At 36.2% G+C, this 20378-nt stretch overlaps 1 protein-coding gene across 1 annotated transcript in view; it reads left to right on the top strand.

The window, feature by feature from the left end:
* LOC150075286 (potassium voltage-gated channel subfamily KQT member 1-like) overlaps positions 1 to 20378 on the top strand; it is a 173476-nt gene that overhangs the window by 137203 nt on the left and 15895 nt on the right. The window contains exons 5-9 of the mRNA XM_090389044.1: positions 252 to 380; positions 4122 to 4232; positions 4398 to 4582; positions 7231 to 7302; positions 9605 to 9816. Of these exons, the coding sequence (XP_090245170.1) occupies positions 252 to 380; positions 4122 to 4232; positions 4398 to 4582; positions 7231 to 7302; positions 9605 to 9816 (709 nt within the window). The remainder of the gene's footprint in view (positions 1 to 251; positions 381 to 4121; positions 4233 to 4397; positions 4583 to 7230; positions 7303 to 9604; positions 9817 to 20378) is intronic.

Raw genomic sequence — 20378 nt, 5'->3', positions numbered from 1 at the left:
AAAAAACTGTTGCAATTAGCGTTTAAACCCGAACCCAGACTCACTCTTTTCTGGAGTGTGGCGTGTCGATGCACTAATAGGCCACCTGTTGTTATATAGGTTTTTCACTGTAATTGGTTGTATCGCAGAAAACTGCAGAGCAAGCATGAAAGATCGATATGTGCGTGTGTGTATGTGTGTGTGTGTTACCACGTCAACAACCGGGAGAAAGTTATCGATCAACTATCAAAGTTTACTTCCTTTTGTTACAGGAACTTATTACGACTTTGTACATTGGTTTCCTTGGGCTGATATTCTCATCATTCTTGGTCTTTCTTGCTGAGAAGGATTCTAATTCGACTCACTTCAGCAACTTCGCAGACGCGCTCTGGTGGGGAGTGGTGAGTGCAAGTTAATTATTCTCTTAAATACGTTGTGATTAGGCTATTTGCATAAATTTAAGTTTTTTGCTCTTACATTGGATGTTAATCTATAGGCCAACATCCAAATTCCCGAAATTATAATCCCTGTAATCCAAACCAGCATTATAATCCCTAAAATTATAACCCCTGTAATCCAAATTAGTATTATAGTACTTCATAATCGCTGTAATTATTATCCTTATTCATAATTCCTGTAATCCAAATCAGTATTATAATTCCTGTAATCCAAATCAGTATTATAATCCCTGTAATCCAAACCAGCATTATAATCCCAAAAATTATAATTCCTGTAATCCAAATCAGTATTACAATTCCTGTAATCCAAACCAGCATTATAATCCCTAAAATTATAACCCCTGTAATCCAAACCAGCATTATAATCCCTAAAATTATAACCCCTGTAATCCAAATTAGTATTATAGTCCTTCATAATCGCTGTAATTATTATCCTTATTTATAATCCCTGTAATCCAAATCAGTATTATAATCCCTGTAATCCAAATTAGAATATAATCCTTGTTCCTAATATTTTAAATTATAATTCTTTATGCAATAAAGATTTTCTTTCTATCTTTCTCATATTTATAATCCTTGTAATCCAAATAAGTATTATAAACCTTGTTCATAATCCTTGTCATCCAAATAAAGATTATATATAATCCTGGTTCATAATCCCTGTAATCCAAATAAGGATTATATATAATCATGGTTCATAATCCCTGTAATCCAAATAAGGATTATATATAATCGTTTTCATAATCCCTATATTCGTAATCAATATTACAATCTTATTTAGAATCCATACAGTCCTGCTCAATATTATAATCCTTATTAATAATTCCAGTTAGTTTAACTTCTGTTCCGGGTAAAATAATGGAGTCACTGGTTAAAGATGCATTGCAGGATCATCTAGACAAGACTGTAGCAATAATTCAGACACAGCATGGGTTTGTTAAAGGAAAGTCTTGTCTGACAAATTTGATTGGATACTATGATGCAGTCACAAAAGAACTGGATGCAAAAAACAATTTTGATATCATATATTTGGATTTCAGGAAAGCTTTTGACACTGTTGCACATGGAAGACTATTGTACAAATTGGAGCAGAATGGTATTAAGGGTAAGTTGCTACAATGGATAAAAGGATGGTTGAGTGGGAGAAGACAGAGGGTGGTAATCAATGGGTGCTGCTCTTCGTGGACTAATGTTATTAGTGGAGTCCCACAGGGTTCGGTGTTGGGTCCACTGTTGTTTTGTATATTTATCAATGATATTGATGAAGGTATATCAGGCTTAATGTCGAAGTTTGCAGATGACACGAAGGTTGGCAGGGTTGTTAATGACAGTAATGGCAGTGTGCTACTGCAACAGGATCTAGATAATTTGGGCAGATGGGCTAAGAAGTGGCAACTGAAGTTTAACCTTGACAAATGCAAAGTACTGCATATGGGTAGAAGTAACCCCAGAGAAACGTACCAACTGTGTGGTACTACACTTAAGGTGGTAGAAAATGAAAAATACCCGGGAGTAATTGTGCAGTCAGATATGAAGTTTTCTGAGCACTGCAGACAGGCTGCCAGGGCAGGTCATGGGGTTTTGTCAATGATATATAGGAATTTTGCTAGCAGGGAAAAGGAGGTGATTGTCCCTCTGTATAAGGCAATGGTCAGGCCACACCTTGAGTACTGCGTACAGGTCTAGAGGCCTCATTTTAGGAAGGATATAGATTTACTTGAGCGTGTACAGAGAAGGGCAACAAGATAGGTGAGGGGAATGAAGGGATCCTCTTACCAAGAGAGGCTTAAGTTCTGCAAATTGCAGTGGCTGGAGACTAGGCACCTGCGCGGTGTTCTGATTGAGGTGTATAAGGCCTTGAATGGGTTCAGCACGCTGAATCCTGATGGGATCCTTGCACTTGTTCAGATTACGAACCTAAGGGGGCATAAATTCAAATTAAGAAAAGACAGATGTAGAATAGATGTGCGGAAATTTGCCTTTAGCCAGCGGGTGGTTAATTGCTGGAACAAACTTCCATCTGTTGTTGTGGAAGTTGACAGGTTAAATAAATTTGAGGAGGAACTGGACCGGCATTTGGAGGGAATGGTGTGATTTTTTTTTTTTTGGCTGATGCTGCATAAGCTCATACATTTGCTTTCTTGCATCACATGCCACTACTACTACTACTATTCCTATAATCCTTATAAATCCTAATCAGTATGATATTCGCCTAAATCCAAATTCTTCATTATGTATTATTTTCATCTTTCAAGATTAAAATTCAAATTACTCAAGGCGCCATCTAGCGATATTTTCAATGAGTTAAATTTCACACGAGGCTGCCTAATTCTGTGGGATCAGTCAGTTTTTCACTTACAGAAATTTGAAACGAATGGGAAAAAAATGTTAAAGGCGCATTTTTAAAGTTCTCCAGAATTGAAATATACGCAATTACCAAAAGTATTGGGACATTGGTGAATAGCAACCTTTGTTTTATAGAAACCTTTGGTTATGCAAATATTAAAGTGGAAACTTCGGTTGCCCAAAGATACAAAGAGAAATAGATGAAGTTTTTTAAAATATTGTCGTATTTTTAAATCCATAAACACTTTATTAGTCTGCACAACATTTCCTCAATCAGCCTTGAACAGACTGGTCATTTAACCATTATTTAAAGGACAATTTATCGTCAGAATTTGGCAGCATTTGTAATATTTAACTTAGCGAAAGTACCGCCACGAAGTTGTGATCTGAGGTACACAGAGGACCACTCACGTGGACTGTGTACTTGAGAGGGTTGTTTGTGAGTAAAAGATGAAGAGTGTTGAGTGTGAGGTTAGGTATTCTGGATGGTAAATGAACAATCTGTGCGAGGTCATTAGTAATTGCAAAAGCGTCAGCATCTCGACCAGCTGGAGTTGTGAACATTAAAATGACCAAGGAAATTACCTCGCTGTTAGGAATGTTGGACTGGAGAAAGTCAAGTTTCAAAGAGTTCCAAGTGATTAGTGGAGTTGGGAGAACGGTAGAGCAACAGATGAATTTGACAGAATGTGGTACAGAGATTTTAAGCCAGAGAAGATCGAAAAGTGGAGTTCCAAATGACTGTCTATGTCAGGGAATATCAGAGCGGACAAATGCACAAGTACCACCTTTGAGGCGAAAGGAATCAGACTGTAATTGGTTGGCAGACTGTAAGTGGAAATGGACATCATCGGGATGGGAACTGGGACCATGTATATTTATGAATATAAACAAGGATCCTTATCAAGATTGATTATCCTTATTCTAAACCATGCACTTGTAGTACGGTGCGTGATTTGAAGATTGAGAAGATGAAAGATACTTGTTGACGTTAGAATCTTAATTTTCAGGAAATACGTGAGAAGGGAAGTTGTTCCAGAAAACGGAAGTTGAAGGAATAAATGAGGAAGAAGATGACAAAATGGGCAGTGAAAAGATCTGGATGGTTTCAGCACGTGTTCGTGTTCGGAATGGTTTGAAAAAGAGAGGGAAATTTATATGGAGACTTATTTAAATACAATGAAATTGTAATTCTGTTGTGATAAAATGGTAACAGACGTAAAAATGTCTTTGCCTATAATATTCCATATATTTTGTTGCATATTTTGCCTGTTTATCCAATGTCTAATGATGCGTGTACGAAAAATATTAATTAAATCAATCGTATTTTTTTTCCAGATTACTCTTTGTACCGTTGGTTATGGAGATACGGTGCCTATCACGTGGCCTGGGAAACTAATAGCTGCCTTCTGCGCACTGCTTGGGATATCCTTTTTTGCCTTGCCTGCAGTAAGTAAATCAGCTTAAGGATCTTTCACTTAAAACACAGTTGAGAATGAAACCAGTGATTACAACTTAAGAGAATGTCTCTGAAGAAAATATACATATGGTGTAACTGCATCAAGCCTTTAAGTTACCGCATTATTTGTTTAATTCTTAATATTTAATTCGTAGGGAATTCTGGGATCAGGGTTTGCCCTCAAAGTACAGCAGCAACAACGTCAAAAACATATGATTCGGCGTCGAGTTCCAGCCGCCAACCTCATCCAGTGCCTATGGAGATGTTACGTTGCAGATGAAAACTCCATGTCTGTAGCTACATGGAAAATCCACCAGGTGCCATTACCAAGTCCTCCAGCGTACGTATATTGTTAAGATCTACGTTTAAGAAATTATAGATACGCTGAATGCCTTGAAATTAGTAAACAGAACATATCATATATATGCGCTATCCACCAACGTGTATTACGACACCAAATGAAAAGCATCTGATTAGAACCATGGGCTTTAAAGAAATCACTCACCATCTGGGAGGCTTTCTATAAGTTTTTGGTATATGGGGACCACAGTCTTGTTCCACCACTCCTTTAAGGCTGCATTTAATTCTCCTCTTGGACTAGGACGTCTTGTTCTGGATTTCAATTTTGTTATTCTCAAACATCCCAAAAGTGTTCATTTGGAACCAGATACGTTCTGATCAGGAACTTGCATTATTCACCTCAAACTATTGTACCGATTTGTGACACCGAACGTGGTCATACCGATACGACCTAATCCAAAAGACTGCCACAATAACTGTAAGGGCGGATTTGTACAGAATGTCACAGAAGAGAGCTCTATTCATAGTTTAAGAACAGAATTCAAACCCCTTAAAACAGGCCAATACCATCATACTACCACCACTGAGGTCCATATAAATACAGAACATTCTAGATGTAAGGTGAAACTTTCTTGATCTACAAAAGCTAGAACGTTACACTGGTTTAGATTGGACAGGTGGTTGGTTGGAACGGGGGGTCCTTCAAGGAACTATATTCCATATGGATCAGAGGTCATCAGTTCCTCATGAAACAATGTGGACATGTGTTGTACCTTATGTAGGATAGTTCCTAAACGTTTATCCAACTCCGCCATGCTTTCTGCCCTGAAGTAGTGATCTCCAAGATATCTGTTTCTTAGTAACCGTCCGCGTCACGAGGAAGCGTAATATGTGTACATGTACCTTATACAGGGGGGGGGGGGGTAAGGCATTGTTATATAGAAAAGACTAAGCAACCTTTGATTATTGGGATTTTCCATCTGGTCTGTCCTGGCATAATTTTCAAACTCAGATATAACCGGTTACTAGAAGTAGCCAGATGAAGAAGAAACTTAATCACGTTCTTTGAAGCATTAGACGAAATAGTGGCAACATACAGAAATACTGGAATGACGTAGATTGTGATTATCCAGCCATTAGATGTACTAAGGACTGAACAACCACCGTTTTAAATACATTAGGAAGAGCTAAAAATACTGTAGACAATGGGGACTGAATATATCGATGATTGAACTGACACGTTTCCATGGATCTCTTTTCGGCACCATAATGCATGCAGTGTAGACGAGCTGGAAACATACGATTGATTAGATGTGCTTTTTTATTGAAAGTTCTCCGAAAAATGTTGGAATTGCCAACACAGAGAAATCTGTAAGTATCTAAGTTCCAATTTCAATTTGACTTTGCTGCAACAGCTGTTAGATTCTTTGGTCTCTAGATCTTTCTTTGAAAAAAATATTGGAGTTGATAATCCCATTTATGGACTCCTTTCTTAGAGTGGACTGTTCAAGTCTGATTCTGGATTGGTTTTACGTCCGGCATTGTCGGTTGCTGGTTTGACTTTGATTCTTGCAGTATCCATTCGAAGGTTTAAGCTCCAACTTTCCAGACTTTGACACTGCAACAAACGCTGTCTTCATTCATTGGCTAGTACCAATACACGTATTGGTTTTTAATTTATAAAAATCAATACATATTGATTTTTATAAATTAAGGATTTATTTTTGATATTCAGCTGCATCAGCGATGTTCTAAAATTCTCTTGTTCAGTTAAAATTACACTATTGCTTAATCTCTTAACTATAATTCTCATCTTTATACCTACACGTACATAAAAACGTTCAATTCTTCAGAAATTCTAATATGAAAATTCTGTTTCTAAACTCTTCTGTTTTCCGATAATTCGTCTAACTCCAATAATTCTTTAGTTATTGGAGTTAAGAATAAATAATGATAGTTAATCTGAAAAGTAGTTTTCTTTCTTCATTAAATTAACGATAGAATTTTCATTAGGAATGTTTTTGATTCTTAATAAAACTATCTCTTAAAAAAGAAAGAAAACTACTTACAAAGTTTATAAAATGAAAGTAGTTGTATCAATAATAAAAAAACAATCGTAATTTAACCATTTTAATTTCCTATTATTTTTGTTTATAGTGTATAATCGCCAGAGTTGATTATTTTTCAATCCTCGATGTATTTTAAAAGTGAAAATTATTAAAATAAATCCTAGAAATAATTTACAGTTAGAAGTGTCTAATATTGTAAAAAAATAACTTTTCTATATAGCAATATCAAAAACATTTTTATATAAAAAAATATATAATTATTAATATTTATTTTCCACATTTATTTTATCAACAATATAAAATTAAATAATTTTCCATATCTTCAGCTTTTAATAACTTCCGCGTGAGGGCGCCACTGGCCGGAAGTTTATGTGGATAATGTAAATTAGCATTAATACATTTTTGTGTTTCTTGCAGCTCGTATTGAAAATAAAATTTTGCATTTTAATGAGTGAACAAAATCACATTTTTCTCTTCTGTATTTCCCCATTTTTCCTCATCCTCTCGTTGCGAGAACTATTTTGTGTTTATATATTTGCATGATATGTGTAAACTATTGTATATGTGGCCTTGTGCACAGCACTGCCCTCTATCTGCCTTCTCTGCACTATTTTTCTAGTTACACGTCTGGTTCCTTCACAAGCACAAAGCGCAAAGATAGACTGGACCTGCCACCTACCGGCGGGAGTCTGTAAGTATTGCCGTCTGCTTTATAACATAGCAATGCAATTTTAGCTTCAGAAATTATTTGGAAACGAAAAAAAGCAGATTTAAATGTTTATAATTAAGTACAAAAATGTCTGAAAAATTATTTATAAAAATAAGTATTTTAATTTCGTTTTAAAATCTATTAATTTTATTATTTTTTCCGGTGGGTGATTCTTAAACTTGCTAATAGTTGGCGCCACTTGTAATATTGTTGATATAAACACATCGAAAAAGAAAGTTTTTTATTTATTTTTTTTTTAGTTTAATTATCATTCTTAACTTTATTATTTTTTAAATATTACATTTAAATACTCCTTTAATGAACTATTGCATTGTTATATTTGTTTGAGCTACTATTTTCTTGATATTGTATTTTTTATCTATAAATACTGTATTTGCTGCTTGTATTCGTATCCTTTAAAATTCTGAATGTTTTACAGTATGCGTTTTTTTTGAAGTTTTATTAAGCCCCTAATGCTAGTTATTTGGTGTGTGTTGTTGGCATGACTACCAGTGATAACTCACTTACTAATGTGTTGTTGTAAACCTACTTTATTGCTCTTTGCCATTCGTTGTATCCTTCAACTTTCTAAAACCCCAAGTCAGTACGAAACACAAGGATTACATTACTTTTACTTTTGATTAATCATATGATGCTGTATTTATTAAAGCGTTATATGATTTTACTTCTTATTACACTAAATAAAATAATCCATATATTTTGAATGGGCGTATACTGTGTTTATTATTATTTTTTTAATTAATAAATAATTATTTCTGAGAACGTACAAAAGAAATCAGTAATATGTATGACAATATTCAGGTCCAGAGAAACTATAGCTTTTGTAGACTAAGTGGTAAGGTTAGAAAGGTAGCAAGGATAGATGTACAAGTTTCTGACACTGATGGAATTCTAGATTTCAGCAAGATAATCGTCTATCACAAAGAAATTTATTTTAAGTAGAAATTAAAACCAAAAGACTGGTCCTCTCTGAATGTCACTGAATACTTTTTTTCCCATTCTCCTTGGTGTTCTACAGAGGATCTTAAATTTCATTAAAAATAGGTTGCTTGATGGAATACTGTCTACCCGAAACCCCTGTTCTCTCAGAACCAGTTTTTATGCTGTTTAAAAGGCTAATAAACAATAATGGTCCAGATGCCCCTGTGCCAGTAAACACCACCACCAACAACAACCTTTTAATAAATCCCATTGTAAGTTCAGACCTTAGCACGTAGATGGATCTGATAAAGTTACTAATCCGTCATCCTTAGTCGTAGTCAGATTGGCTGTCCACTCCACGTGAGAATGTCCTCACTCTGAAAGAATTCGACAGCTAAGCCGTACGTAGAAGGTCGATATTAACCATAGAAATTACGATTCCTTCATCTGTAAATCTAAATGCATGACTAATCACTGCTGATAATCAGATCAAGAGGTATTTTTGAGCCACTGGATTTTTGAAAAGTTTCCAATAGGTCTCAAGGATATTAATTCAATATGATGCCTTCCTAGACTATTGGTACCTTTCTAGATTATTGGTAGCTATTGGTATTGAGAGAGTTGGTAGCTTGTTCCGTGTTCTCTCCAGGCGAGAATACATTGAGAAGCAGTTTAAAGAGAACATTGTCCAATTAGTTTTGGCACCAAAGACTGTTGTCTGCACTAATCATGTGGGATTCAAGAGGAAAACAATGGCCTATCTCCATAGGGTCCCCTTTTCCGAAGCTTTTTATAACCATCTTTTTCGAAGCTGTTATTCTTGTGATCGAAGAAGAAGATTTGGAGTCGGCACTTGTAGGGCCCACTCCAAATGCACCAAATTACAGCCTGGGTTGTTTTTCTATCAATGGGCTTTTATTATTTTATATTGTTCAATATTTTTATGCTGATCACGCAGTAATGGCAACATTTTATAGAAGGACATCCACAATATATAAAAATAAATTTAATTATAAATTTTAACGGTAGAGGTCGCTACATTGGTTTTATAAACAAATGTCACGACCTCTATCGGTAGTGCCAGAAGAACTACAGTACGCAATGGTGAACTACAGTATTATTGATCTCAATATCTGTTTGATTCGTAAAATTAGAGAAAACATAGGTTTTTATTGATTTAAATCATTTTTTAATCAGTAATATTTTGCTGATTTTCAAAGTCTACCAACAGATATTAATTAATGTTGGTGAGTCTCGCTAGATGGCACCACTTGTGTTTTTATATTTTCCAAAGTTTGTTTCTCTCGACCTAAGTCCAACTTTAACCATTTCGTTATTTCAGTTTTAAGCACAACACCTCATTCGTCAGTCGCCTTTCCACGATCAGACGCCACAAGACACCAGCCACTCCCTCACACATACACTCGCCGCTGTCTAGAGGGCGCTACGACTCAACTGTATCGGCTGACAATTTTGGTTCGAAAATTCCAGCCAGTTATAGTGAAGACAGCGTTACAAAAGAAGTATCCGATGCTTCCAAAAGAAATTCGGACGGTAAGCAAAAGTCTTCTCTGCAATTTTCTTTTAAAGTCCAATGATAATATGAATTTAAATAATTTTCTTTAATTTAAATCTATTCGTATATTGATTTGATCATTGTGCAGCTGTACGATCATTATTGTTTTTAATAATAATAATTATTATTATTACTACATTTTATTCTAATAATTATTAATATTGTATTTTAATTTTAATTTATGTTATTTATCGGTTTAGCTGTGAGTAACAAAATACAGTATACTGGATTATGCTAGTAAAAGATACTAGATGGAGCCACTTATACTCAAAAATTTTAAAACTGTCTTTGATTATATTAACGCTGCTAAAATGATGTTATTATTTATTCTATAGAAGAGCGAGATTGTCAATGGATATTTTAGGGTTTTTTAAATGATTAGTTATGATTGAAAGTGCCAATTATTTTATTTACCGTCGAAAATAACAAAATACAGTACATTGTATAATGCTTGTAAAAGATACCAGATGGAGCCACTTATACTCAAAACATTAAATGTTTCGTTGATTATTTTAATGTTACTAAAATTATGTTATTATTTATACTATAAAAGATTGTGATTGTTAATTAATATTTTAGGGTTTTTTAATGATAATTACACAATATATATACGTTCTCAATCAGAAGCTAATTTTGCAGCAGCAAACGATGTTTATTATCATAGAAGAAATATGTCCACATTTCAGGGGGTATATGTTTGCCATATCCAAATTTTTATTGGATGATATTCAGCCATAAATTACATTTTTTTACTTGACACATCTAATTACGATAAATGTATTTTTAACTGGAGCAGTAAAGGTATGTTATCACAAAAACCGTGACAAGCATTGCTTGTTAAATAGAACCAGATTTGAATTCATTTCTGAAAATGATGAAAATCAGTAACAAGACTCATAAATATCATAAATAATAAGACTAATAAAATAAGAATAATAAAAAAAAATTCTGTGAAGATTAATGTCGTTTTTGTCAATTTTTAATTACGATAAAATACTTTTAAACATACTTTAATGTATATAACTGACAATAGATGGCAGGACGTGTTAATATTTTTTCAATTAAATATTTTCTACGCTTGTAAATCAATGAATATTTGTGTATTGTTCAATTTTTCCCAGAAGACTTTGCGGAGGAAGATGCTCCTCCCCCATGGGGTTTATGCAACATGCTTCAGAAAGAGTTCACCAGTCCATCATTTGTAGCGCTGTCCCCCGTATTCAGGCCATCAATTGACAGCAGTACACCAGGTTTGAGCACCATACACCACTCTTTCCACAGTAAAGGCTCTTCTCTAGTACACCCTATTCTTCTAATAAAAGAATTTGCCTTCTAACTATCTCTATTCCTCTGCACACTATAAAAAAGTGCTTAAAATTTCTCTGCACTTATCTCTTTTGAAATATATGAAAATCATAACAACAATATTGGATAAGTTCCTAAAAAGGATAATAGATGGAGCCACTAGGTAACATGCTTTTTTTTTTTTATTGATTTTGGGTGCTTTTTTTGATTTATCATTATTTTCTGTAGAAAATTCAAATAAATAAGCATTCGAAAATAAGGAATATTACAATTTTAATCATGTTTTAATTGTTTTTCGTGAGTAACACTCATTTTTTTACAAAACAAAGCAGAGGGAATAAAAGCAACTTTAAATTCTTCTTTAAAGTGAAAATGGCTTATTCAGATGTCAAATTTGAACACAATATTAAAGAGAAACCCCTTAATTTTAAATTTATTGTGTAGCGCGCATAAACAAGGATACGTCTTTAAATTACACTAAATTTTGTGCACAGCACTTTGTTTGCCTGCATGCAACTGTGCACGAGAAACATTTCTTCACTTAAGCATGCGCTAATGATTTCTAGATGCTTTCCAAGAGCACAGTAGACTAGAATGATTTTACTTTTAATAATTAGATTTAGTGTTTAGCTTTTATTGCACCAGAATTATACTTCACTGTAAGTGTCATGGGATTTTTTCCTTAATTATTAATGCTACTGCGCATCCAGTATGAGTTTGACTTGAATTTTTATTGCCATTTTAATAAAAGCACGTGAAACTGAATTTTTGAAAATAGTCAGAGCAGAGAATCCATCACTATTGTGCAAATACCGTGAGGGATTTAACAAAAAATGAATAAATGATTGTTATTTATGCTGAAAAAAGTTTAAAAAGTACCTAAGCCACAGTACAAACGTCCTCAAGTATATTGAACTGCGTGAAGTACACGGTGTTCCAAAAAATGATTCTAAAGTACACGATGTTCCAAGAAAAAGTTCGCTAAATATTAAGAGTATTCGAATACTGTGACGTGCAAACTAACTTCCTTCTCTGTTTATTTAAAAAAGACTTATTTAAAATGCAGCATAAAGATCATGTGCACTTACTCTGTATGTTTTACAGGTTCAATAAACAATAAACTCCGAATTTTATGATTGTTCTCTGATGGAATGTTCAGCATTTTAGATTGACTGTAGATTTAAAATACTGCACCAAAATTTTGATAAATGCATGCTTTTTTCTAACTATTTTAGTAGGACTTTTAGAATTCACATTTTTTTAAAATCTGCGTAGTTTCACTGTTTTACATTCTTCCTTCAGCACTAAATATATGAAAATGCCAGTGCTTGTGAGCTAATTGGTCTCCCCCGGAGTAAGAAAGGACAGTGGGATATCATGTGACGTCACTCTCCTCAACCAATAGCGTTTAAGCGGAAATTTCATAAAAAGTTACCTGAATCCTGCACGAATTCAAACAACACTTCTCTATCTCAATAGGAAGTGCTCTTCGAAGTAGTGCAGTACGGTGGCAACTCGATGTGAAAGTAAAGATAGAGATGTGCATATCCAAATAACCAGGTTTTTTTAAACATTTTTCTGATTATTTGGATATGGACAGTGCCCCTATGTTCACATCGAGTTACTTCAGTATTGCACTAGTGCAAAGTAGCGCAATATCAAGACAACTCTTTGCCAACATCGCGGCCAATTCGCATATGAGTAATCTGTGTGTATTCCATTACACACAGAGCTTGGAATAACTAATAGATAAGCGCCTTTCAGTGATTGGCTAAAATTCCATGTCCTTTCTTACGCTGGTTGGAGTAATTGCTGGATGATTCTGAAGAACAGTAATCTTTTGGAGCATATTTTTGTTTGAGAGAATTTTCTCTATAATTAAAAAATTGCATTTTATAATTAGTGTAGAAAGGCATGTTTTAAATGCAGGTTATCGGTAATTGCTAAAAACATCTGTTTGGTTAGTTTAACTGGTTTATTTTAAAATAAACCAGCAAAGATTTGAGTACACTACGCATGCGCGGCTCACTAAAATACATTTTTTAAAAATATTTAAGTTAATTGTTTCAAGTTTCCAGCCAAATTTCTTATTTTAAACAATAATCGAATTTTTATCACTGATGAAGGCACGTAGAGTCGGATTGAAACGTTTGGCGTTCAGTTAAATTTTTTCCTAAAATATACCAGTTCAGCTAACAAAGAGGTGTCCTTTTTTACCATCTAAAAAGCATGCTTTTTTTATTTTTTCAACTTTTAATGATCACAGGAATAAGTGATTGATTACAAGCTACTTTATGAGTCTAGAATTGTAGACTTTGAATGGAGTATACAAACGTGAGAAGTTATGGGGAGTTATCGCCCCAGTTGTGGGAATAATATTCCATGGTAGCGCGGATTTGAGATTTCTTACAGGATGAACAACTGTTTGGAAGAAAAGTAACGCCGAGAACGAAAGAGAAAGCCCAGGAATGGATAGTCTAGAAGTTGAAGCTGTTTGTACACGTCAAGGTTTCCAAATTGAAAGAGATAATGCAATATGCTGTCATCAGCAAAACTATGGATATGATTTCTGGTCAATGGAAGAAGGACATTAATATAGAAGATTGGGAGAAAGAATTGAACCTTGGGGAACACCAGCATTAGTGGAGAAGTTGGAAGACAGACGGCCATCTACCATTGCTAGCGGCCAGAGAGAAAAGTGGATACCCAATTACAAAAAACAGTTGGCAAACCATAAGATGGAAGCTTGTTTAGAAGACCTTTATGCCAAACACGATCGAAAGCCTTTGAAATGTCAAGAGCAACTACTTGCGGTTCATCAAACTCTTCCATTGAATTTGTCCACGATGGGTAACATAAGCCAGAATAATACTCTTCAGATGGAAGGTTTTAGATAGTTTTGGAGTTGGTGGTTAATAGATTTCTCCATTATTTTAAAAAGAGTAGAAATGCATTGGGGCGATAATTGGAATGGAGGGATTTGTCACCCGTTTTAGGAACTGGCTGGATGTGAGCAAATGTGGAATAAGAAGGTGCGAACACAGAACAGGAGCAAGATCAAGAGCACCTTTTGAATGTCATCAGGACCTGCAGCTTTCTTGGCGTCAAAATTCGGACACCTTTTTTGATGGAATTCCACAGGAGGCATTGAGGAAGTGTATTAGCAATGGTAGGAGGTGGTTTAACAAGATCATCAATATAAATGTTAGGAGAAAAAAGGATGCTAACAGGTCAGCTTTATCTTTGGCTGAGGTGGCAATGGATCTATCCGGTTGTCGTATTTCAGGACTTGCATACGGGTATTATAACCAACGTCTAACAGCCTCACCATCGTGAAGGTGCAAGCAGAGGATCTGGTTGTCACAGAACCATCAGTCTTTGCCGAAATTTGGTCCACTTGACTCAAGTATCACCTGAATATCAGTTTTCCATCAGCGTTTTAGACTCCCCTTAGAGAATGTGGAAGTTTCTATTGAGATATAGAGTTCCATATCAATAGAGACCAACTGCTATCTCATGAGGGAGCAGTAAGTCCTGAAACAGGCTTTCAGAGCAGTGTCTCAACTTTTAAATAAAATGGAAGATTCAATTTGTTTGATTGTAGTGCAATACCGAGTCAACTCGTCGTGAAGGAAAATGAATAATGGAATATTTGGTTCGTTTTCTATGAGATATTGAAAAAAAAAAGACAGAGAGAGAGTTACAGAGCTGCACAATTACCCCCAGGTCTTTTTCTCTTTCCACTTCCCTGGGTGTAGTACCACACAGTTAGTATGTTCCTCTGGAGTTACTTCTACCTATATGCAGTACTTGACATTGACAACACGTGACATTGTTTTGTAGACTGTGAAAGAAAGCTCTTTTCTATAATTGCACGGCAAAGTGTACTTTCATTCCTTTTAAAAGTAAAAATATTACATTGGAACTGTTAGTTAGACAGATGCAAGCTCACTGTAGCATGTATCAACTTCACAATATTTAATATCTCCATATTGTCCCATCTTTAGCCACTTCTGGACAGTTTCTCTGAAAAAAGCGATTCGAATTTTCTTGAAAAGCCATAACTTACATCCATTTCGCTGGATTGTAAAATTTGTGAGTACCGAGACACAAGAAAGCACGTATTTAGCGACTCCGTTTACTCCCCACCCCCCCTAAGAAGAGATTTATTTGATATTGGCGGACGTACTGAGAAGCAACCCACACCATTTATGTTTTTTTATAAGATTATCAGAAACAAGAAGAAACATAACAACAAAAATATGGAAGCTATTGCGCCTGATAAAGACATTCTTAGATGAACGGCATAGGATTAGGAGTAATTTTTTTTATATATTTTTAAATGTTTTGTAATTTTACCTATAGAACATAAGTTTAATTGTATTTTTATCTTTAAGTTTTAAGGAAAATTAAAACGTTTATACTATTTATAGAGAAATTTACAGAACAGCCAGAAGTCAGACAGTACAAGGTCGGGTGTGTAGGGAGTCTGCTGCATTACCGTGATTTTTTTCGCAGCCAAGAACAGCTGCGCTGCCATCGACGTGTGACTTGGTGCAGCATCCAACCATTTTTCAGATCGTCTTCGCCTCACGTAAACGTATATCAAACTTCAACTTAGTAAGCAGAAATAATGCTTCTCCCTGTAGTCACAAGTTATTGGTGTACTATGCCCTCATTATCGAAAAAACCACCTGCGTCGACGTTGGTTTTTTTTACACAGAACGTCTTGGGCCGTGGGGACATTTTTGTGTTCCATTCGGATGATTGAATCGCTTCGATGATCATCCCGTAGGTGGATCATTTGGGAATTCCCGTTGAAAACGGCTTTTTCCAGTCACTAGAGATCTGGTATCCCACAGCTATAACACGCACATTGCCTTCTCGTGCAGTGTCGCCATTTTAATGCTGTACTATCACAATGCTTGCTGGGATAAAGGTTGATAACTGCATGAAAAAAAAAAAAAAAAACCTCATTCAGTTGTTTAATAACAGCTGCAAACCATTTTTAGCATTAGTAGAGGCTTATGATGCAAGAAAGCAAGCTTATACATCAACAGCAAAAAAAAAAATTTCACTGATCCATTCATTCCAAATGTTTGTCAAGTTCTGCCTTGAATCTATTCAACCTATCAACTTCCACAACGACAGATGGAAGTTTGTTCCAGCAATTCACCACCCGCTGGCTAAAGGCAAACTTCCACACATCTATCTTTCCTCAATTTGAATTTATGTCCTCTCAGATGATTATTCTGAGCAAGAGGAAGAATCCTATCAGAATTCAGCGTGCTGAAACCATTCAAGGGTTTATACACCTCAATCAGATCACCTCACAGGTGCCTAGTCTCCAGCCACTGCAATTTGCAGAACTTAAGCCTCTCTTGGTAAGAGGATCCCTTCATTCCCCTCACCAATCTTGTTGCCCTTCTCTGTACATGCTGAAGCAAATCTACATCCTTCCTAAAATGAGGCCTCCAGCCCTGTACGCAGTACTCAAAGCGTGGCCTGACCATTGCCTTATACAGTGGGACAATCACCTCCTTTTCCCTGCTAGCAAAATTCCTAAATATCATTGACAAAACCCCATGATGACTTGCCCTGGCAGCCTGTCTGCATTGTTCAGAAAACTTCATATCTGCCTGCACAATTACTCCCAGGTCTTTTTCATTTTCTACCACCTTAAGTGTATTACCACACAGTTCGTACGTTTCTCCGTTTCTCTAGCGTTACTTCTACCCATATGTAGTACTTTGCATTTGTCAAGGTTAAACTTCAGTTGCCACTTCTTAGCCCATCTGCCCAAATTATCTAGATCCTGTTGCAGTAGCACACTGCCATTACTGTCATTAACAACCCTGCCAACCTTTGTGTCATCTGCAAACTTCGACATTAAGCCTGATATACCTCCATCAATATCATTGATAAATATACAAAACAACAGTGGACCGAACACCGAACCCTGTGGGACTCCACTAAATAACATTACTCCACGTAGACTATCCGTCTTCTCCCACTCAACCATCCTTTTATCCATTGTAGCAACTTACCCCTAATGCCATATTGCTCCAATTTGTACAATAGTCTTCCATGCGCAACAGTGTCAAAAGCTTTCTTGAAATCCAAATATATGATATCAAAATTATTTTTTGCATCCAGTTCCTTTGTGACCACATCATAGTATCCATTCAAATTTGTCAGACAAGACTTTCCCTTAACAAACCCATGCTGTGTCTGAATTATTGCTGCAGTCTTGTCTAGATGATCCTGCAATGCATCTTTAACCAGTGACTCCATTATTTTACCCGGAACAGAAGTTAAACTAACTGGTCTGTAATTACTCGTGTCACCCTTCGATCCCCCTTTGTGAATTGGGGATACATTTGCACATCTCCAGTCCGTGGGCACCTCCCCTGAGTCCAAGGATGCTCTCATAATTATGCCTAACGGTTTGCTTAGTTGCTTTGCCGCCTCCTTTAATATAACTGGATAGATCCCATCCACCCCAGGTGCCTTTCTTATGTTTAACATCAACAATTTCTCCTCCACTTTGCCCTCACTTATTACAAAATCACTTAGCTCCCTGTTAGCATTTGATAAACTTCTGGCATTCCCCTCCTTGAATAGCTCCTCATGTGTGAATGTAGATGAAAAATACTCATTCAGTTTATCTGCTACTCGAGCAGGATCATCAATAGTCAACCCATCTATGTTAAGTGTTCCAACCTGATGCATCCCCTTCCTCCAAAAAGTATAGAACTCTTTGCTGTTTTTCTTTGTATCCTTTGCAAAAGATTTTTCGTAATCTACCTTCGCTTGCCAAACCTCCTTTGTGACCTGATTACAGACTAGCTTGTAGGAGAGGTTTCCGAAAAGTAAGGTAACACATTTTTTCTCTCGATGATGTTTAATAATACGAAGTTGAAATTACACACCAAGAAATAAGTGAACGTGTACTACTTCTTCACAAAGTGTCCAGTTTTATTGATGCACTTGTACCAACGATAGATCAGTTTATCAATACCAGTACTGAACTAGTCCGTGCCCGCACGTAGTAACGCCTGAAATGGAAGTTTGAAGGCGCAAAGTCTAACTTGTAAGGGGGATGTGACAGAGTTTCCCAACGATTACGGCGCAACCACTCACGAGTGGTGTGGGCAGTGTGTGGAGTTGCGTTGTGGTGCAACGAAGTCACGCCGCTTGTCAGGAGTCCTGGTCGTTTGCGTCGAATGTTGGCTTTCAGCTTTTCCAACGTTCACAGTAAAGCTGTGCATTGATTGTTCCTCCCTTCGGTAAGAAATCCACCAACAGAACGCCTTGGCAATCACAGAACACTGTGGCCATGATGTCGATCTTCAATATCAACACGGTCCGGTCTGTTTTAAATTCATTGTACCAAAAACAGACCTGCTTCTTTGTCATCACCTTTTAGCCATACACAGCAACCAGTTCACGGTGGATGTCACTTGGTGAAGACCCTTTTGCTTGCAAAAAGCGAATAACTTCACGAACACCTGTTTTGGACCACACTCGCACGGTAGCCGCCATTTTGCAACTGGAATCTGCTGTGAGGCGACAGTACTGCACTGACGGTCGTTTTGAACATTATTAAGGGATCTATCCAGCACACTGTGATCACTAAGGGGCGACTCTGCTTCCTTTGTATGCCATAAACAGCAACAACTGTTCTGATTACCTTAATACCCCCTAACTCGCGACTTTTTTTCAAGATTGACTTATACTTGTTGACTAAATCGGTAGATCTCCTATTGTTAATGTGATTAGTGCCAACGTGTACAACGATATCACCATTTGTACCCTGTCATCAACATTTGCCCCTGGCAGACATACCCTGGTCCTATTCCACCTTATCCTTTTCGCACAATATATTTCCCGTTTTCCTGCCAAATAAGTCACCAACAAATTCAACAGACCCCCTATCACAATAAAATGTATATTATAGGACCTCTTCACATGCTTTGGCTTAGGTTCATATCATGCCTGAATCTGGCCTTGCTGACAGTACACATTTTTGACGATTTCAATAAACACAACGTTTTTTCACTTAGAAGAATTTACTTTGTTCCTTAACTTTTGAGCGCTAGTGTAAATTTAAATCGGTGCGTGGTAAACACTTGCTTAAATTAAAAATGTGATCAGATAACGTTTCAAAGCAATAGAAAAGTAGGGGGGCTTTGCCCTCTGCTCGCTAACGCTTTTCTACATAAAATGTAGAGGTATGATGGAGTAAGACAAAGACACACCTGTCTACACACATTAATTGATATCTAATCAGGAAATGACCTATGTAATTATTTACCTGTGCATTTGCAGTTATGTACGTGACCCGCACCCCCTTTTCCCATTGGCTACCCCACCACGTGGCATTCTCAAGGTTGAATAAATATCACTATATAATTATTTTCCTGTGTAGGCCACTTAGGAAAAGGCCTTTTGTTTGTGGTCCCATAATGCATGAGGAATATTGTTGCATCTGAAAGAGTAGGACTAAAATATTTATAAATATACAAACCAATATATATACAAATATGTTACGTTATGGAGGCAGTTGTCTTGCAATGCGACGAACGGTGGCATGTGTCCCACGTAAGCATTCTACATTGTCAACAGCGTCTGATTCTGCTCAGTAACCCATTTAACGTTCTCCAACTTCGTGCACGTGCTTCACTGTAAAACGCATGACCACGCTTGGATCATTTGATGTTCCCTTGTAACTTTTTTTGTATATTAATATCATCTAATGAAGGTACCCATTGTCCCAATATAGGAGAGATATGATTGTAAATAGTTTAGTATTTTGTAAATATCTGTACAGTTTGTTATTTGTATAATAAAAACGTTATACTAACGTTATAACGCACTGATCGAAATCTAATCAGGAAGTGGCCTGTGTAATTATTTACCAGTGAATTTGTAGTGACGTAATTGCCCCGCCCTCTTCTCCCATTTACTCCAATAATTATCAATAGGAGATGTATAGAGAGATAATAAAAAAAGAAAAATAGCTTGTGATTTTATTGCGAATGCAAGATACTGGAATTTCAGCTGTAGTAGCAGAAGTTTGTATCTATTGTTCAAGCACCAAGGCAACTAAGGCTATGAAGCTTCAACGTATTGTGTCTGTAGTTCGAATTGAGTAGTGGTGAAACTGGGGATGGTATCCCCATCGTTCCGTCGCTTTGAAACTGACCGGATCTTTGTTTTAAAAATAGTTTAG

Source organism: Mastigoproctus giganteus, chromosome 14 (assembly GCF_048544385.1).
Source record: "Mastigoproctus giganteus isolate SK-2022 chromosome 14, ASM4854438v1, whole genome shotgun sequence".
Taxonomy (NCBI): Eukaryota; Metazoa; Arthropoda; class Arachnida; order Uropygi; family Thelyphonidae; genus Mastigoproctus; species Mastigoproctus giganteus.
This window is presented reverse-complemented; position numbering and strand designations above follow the sequence as displayed.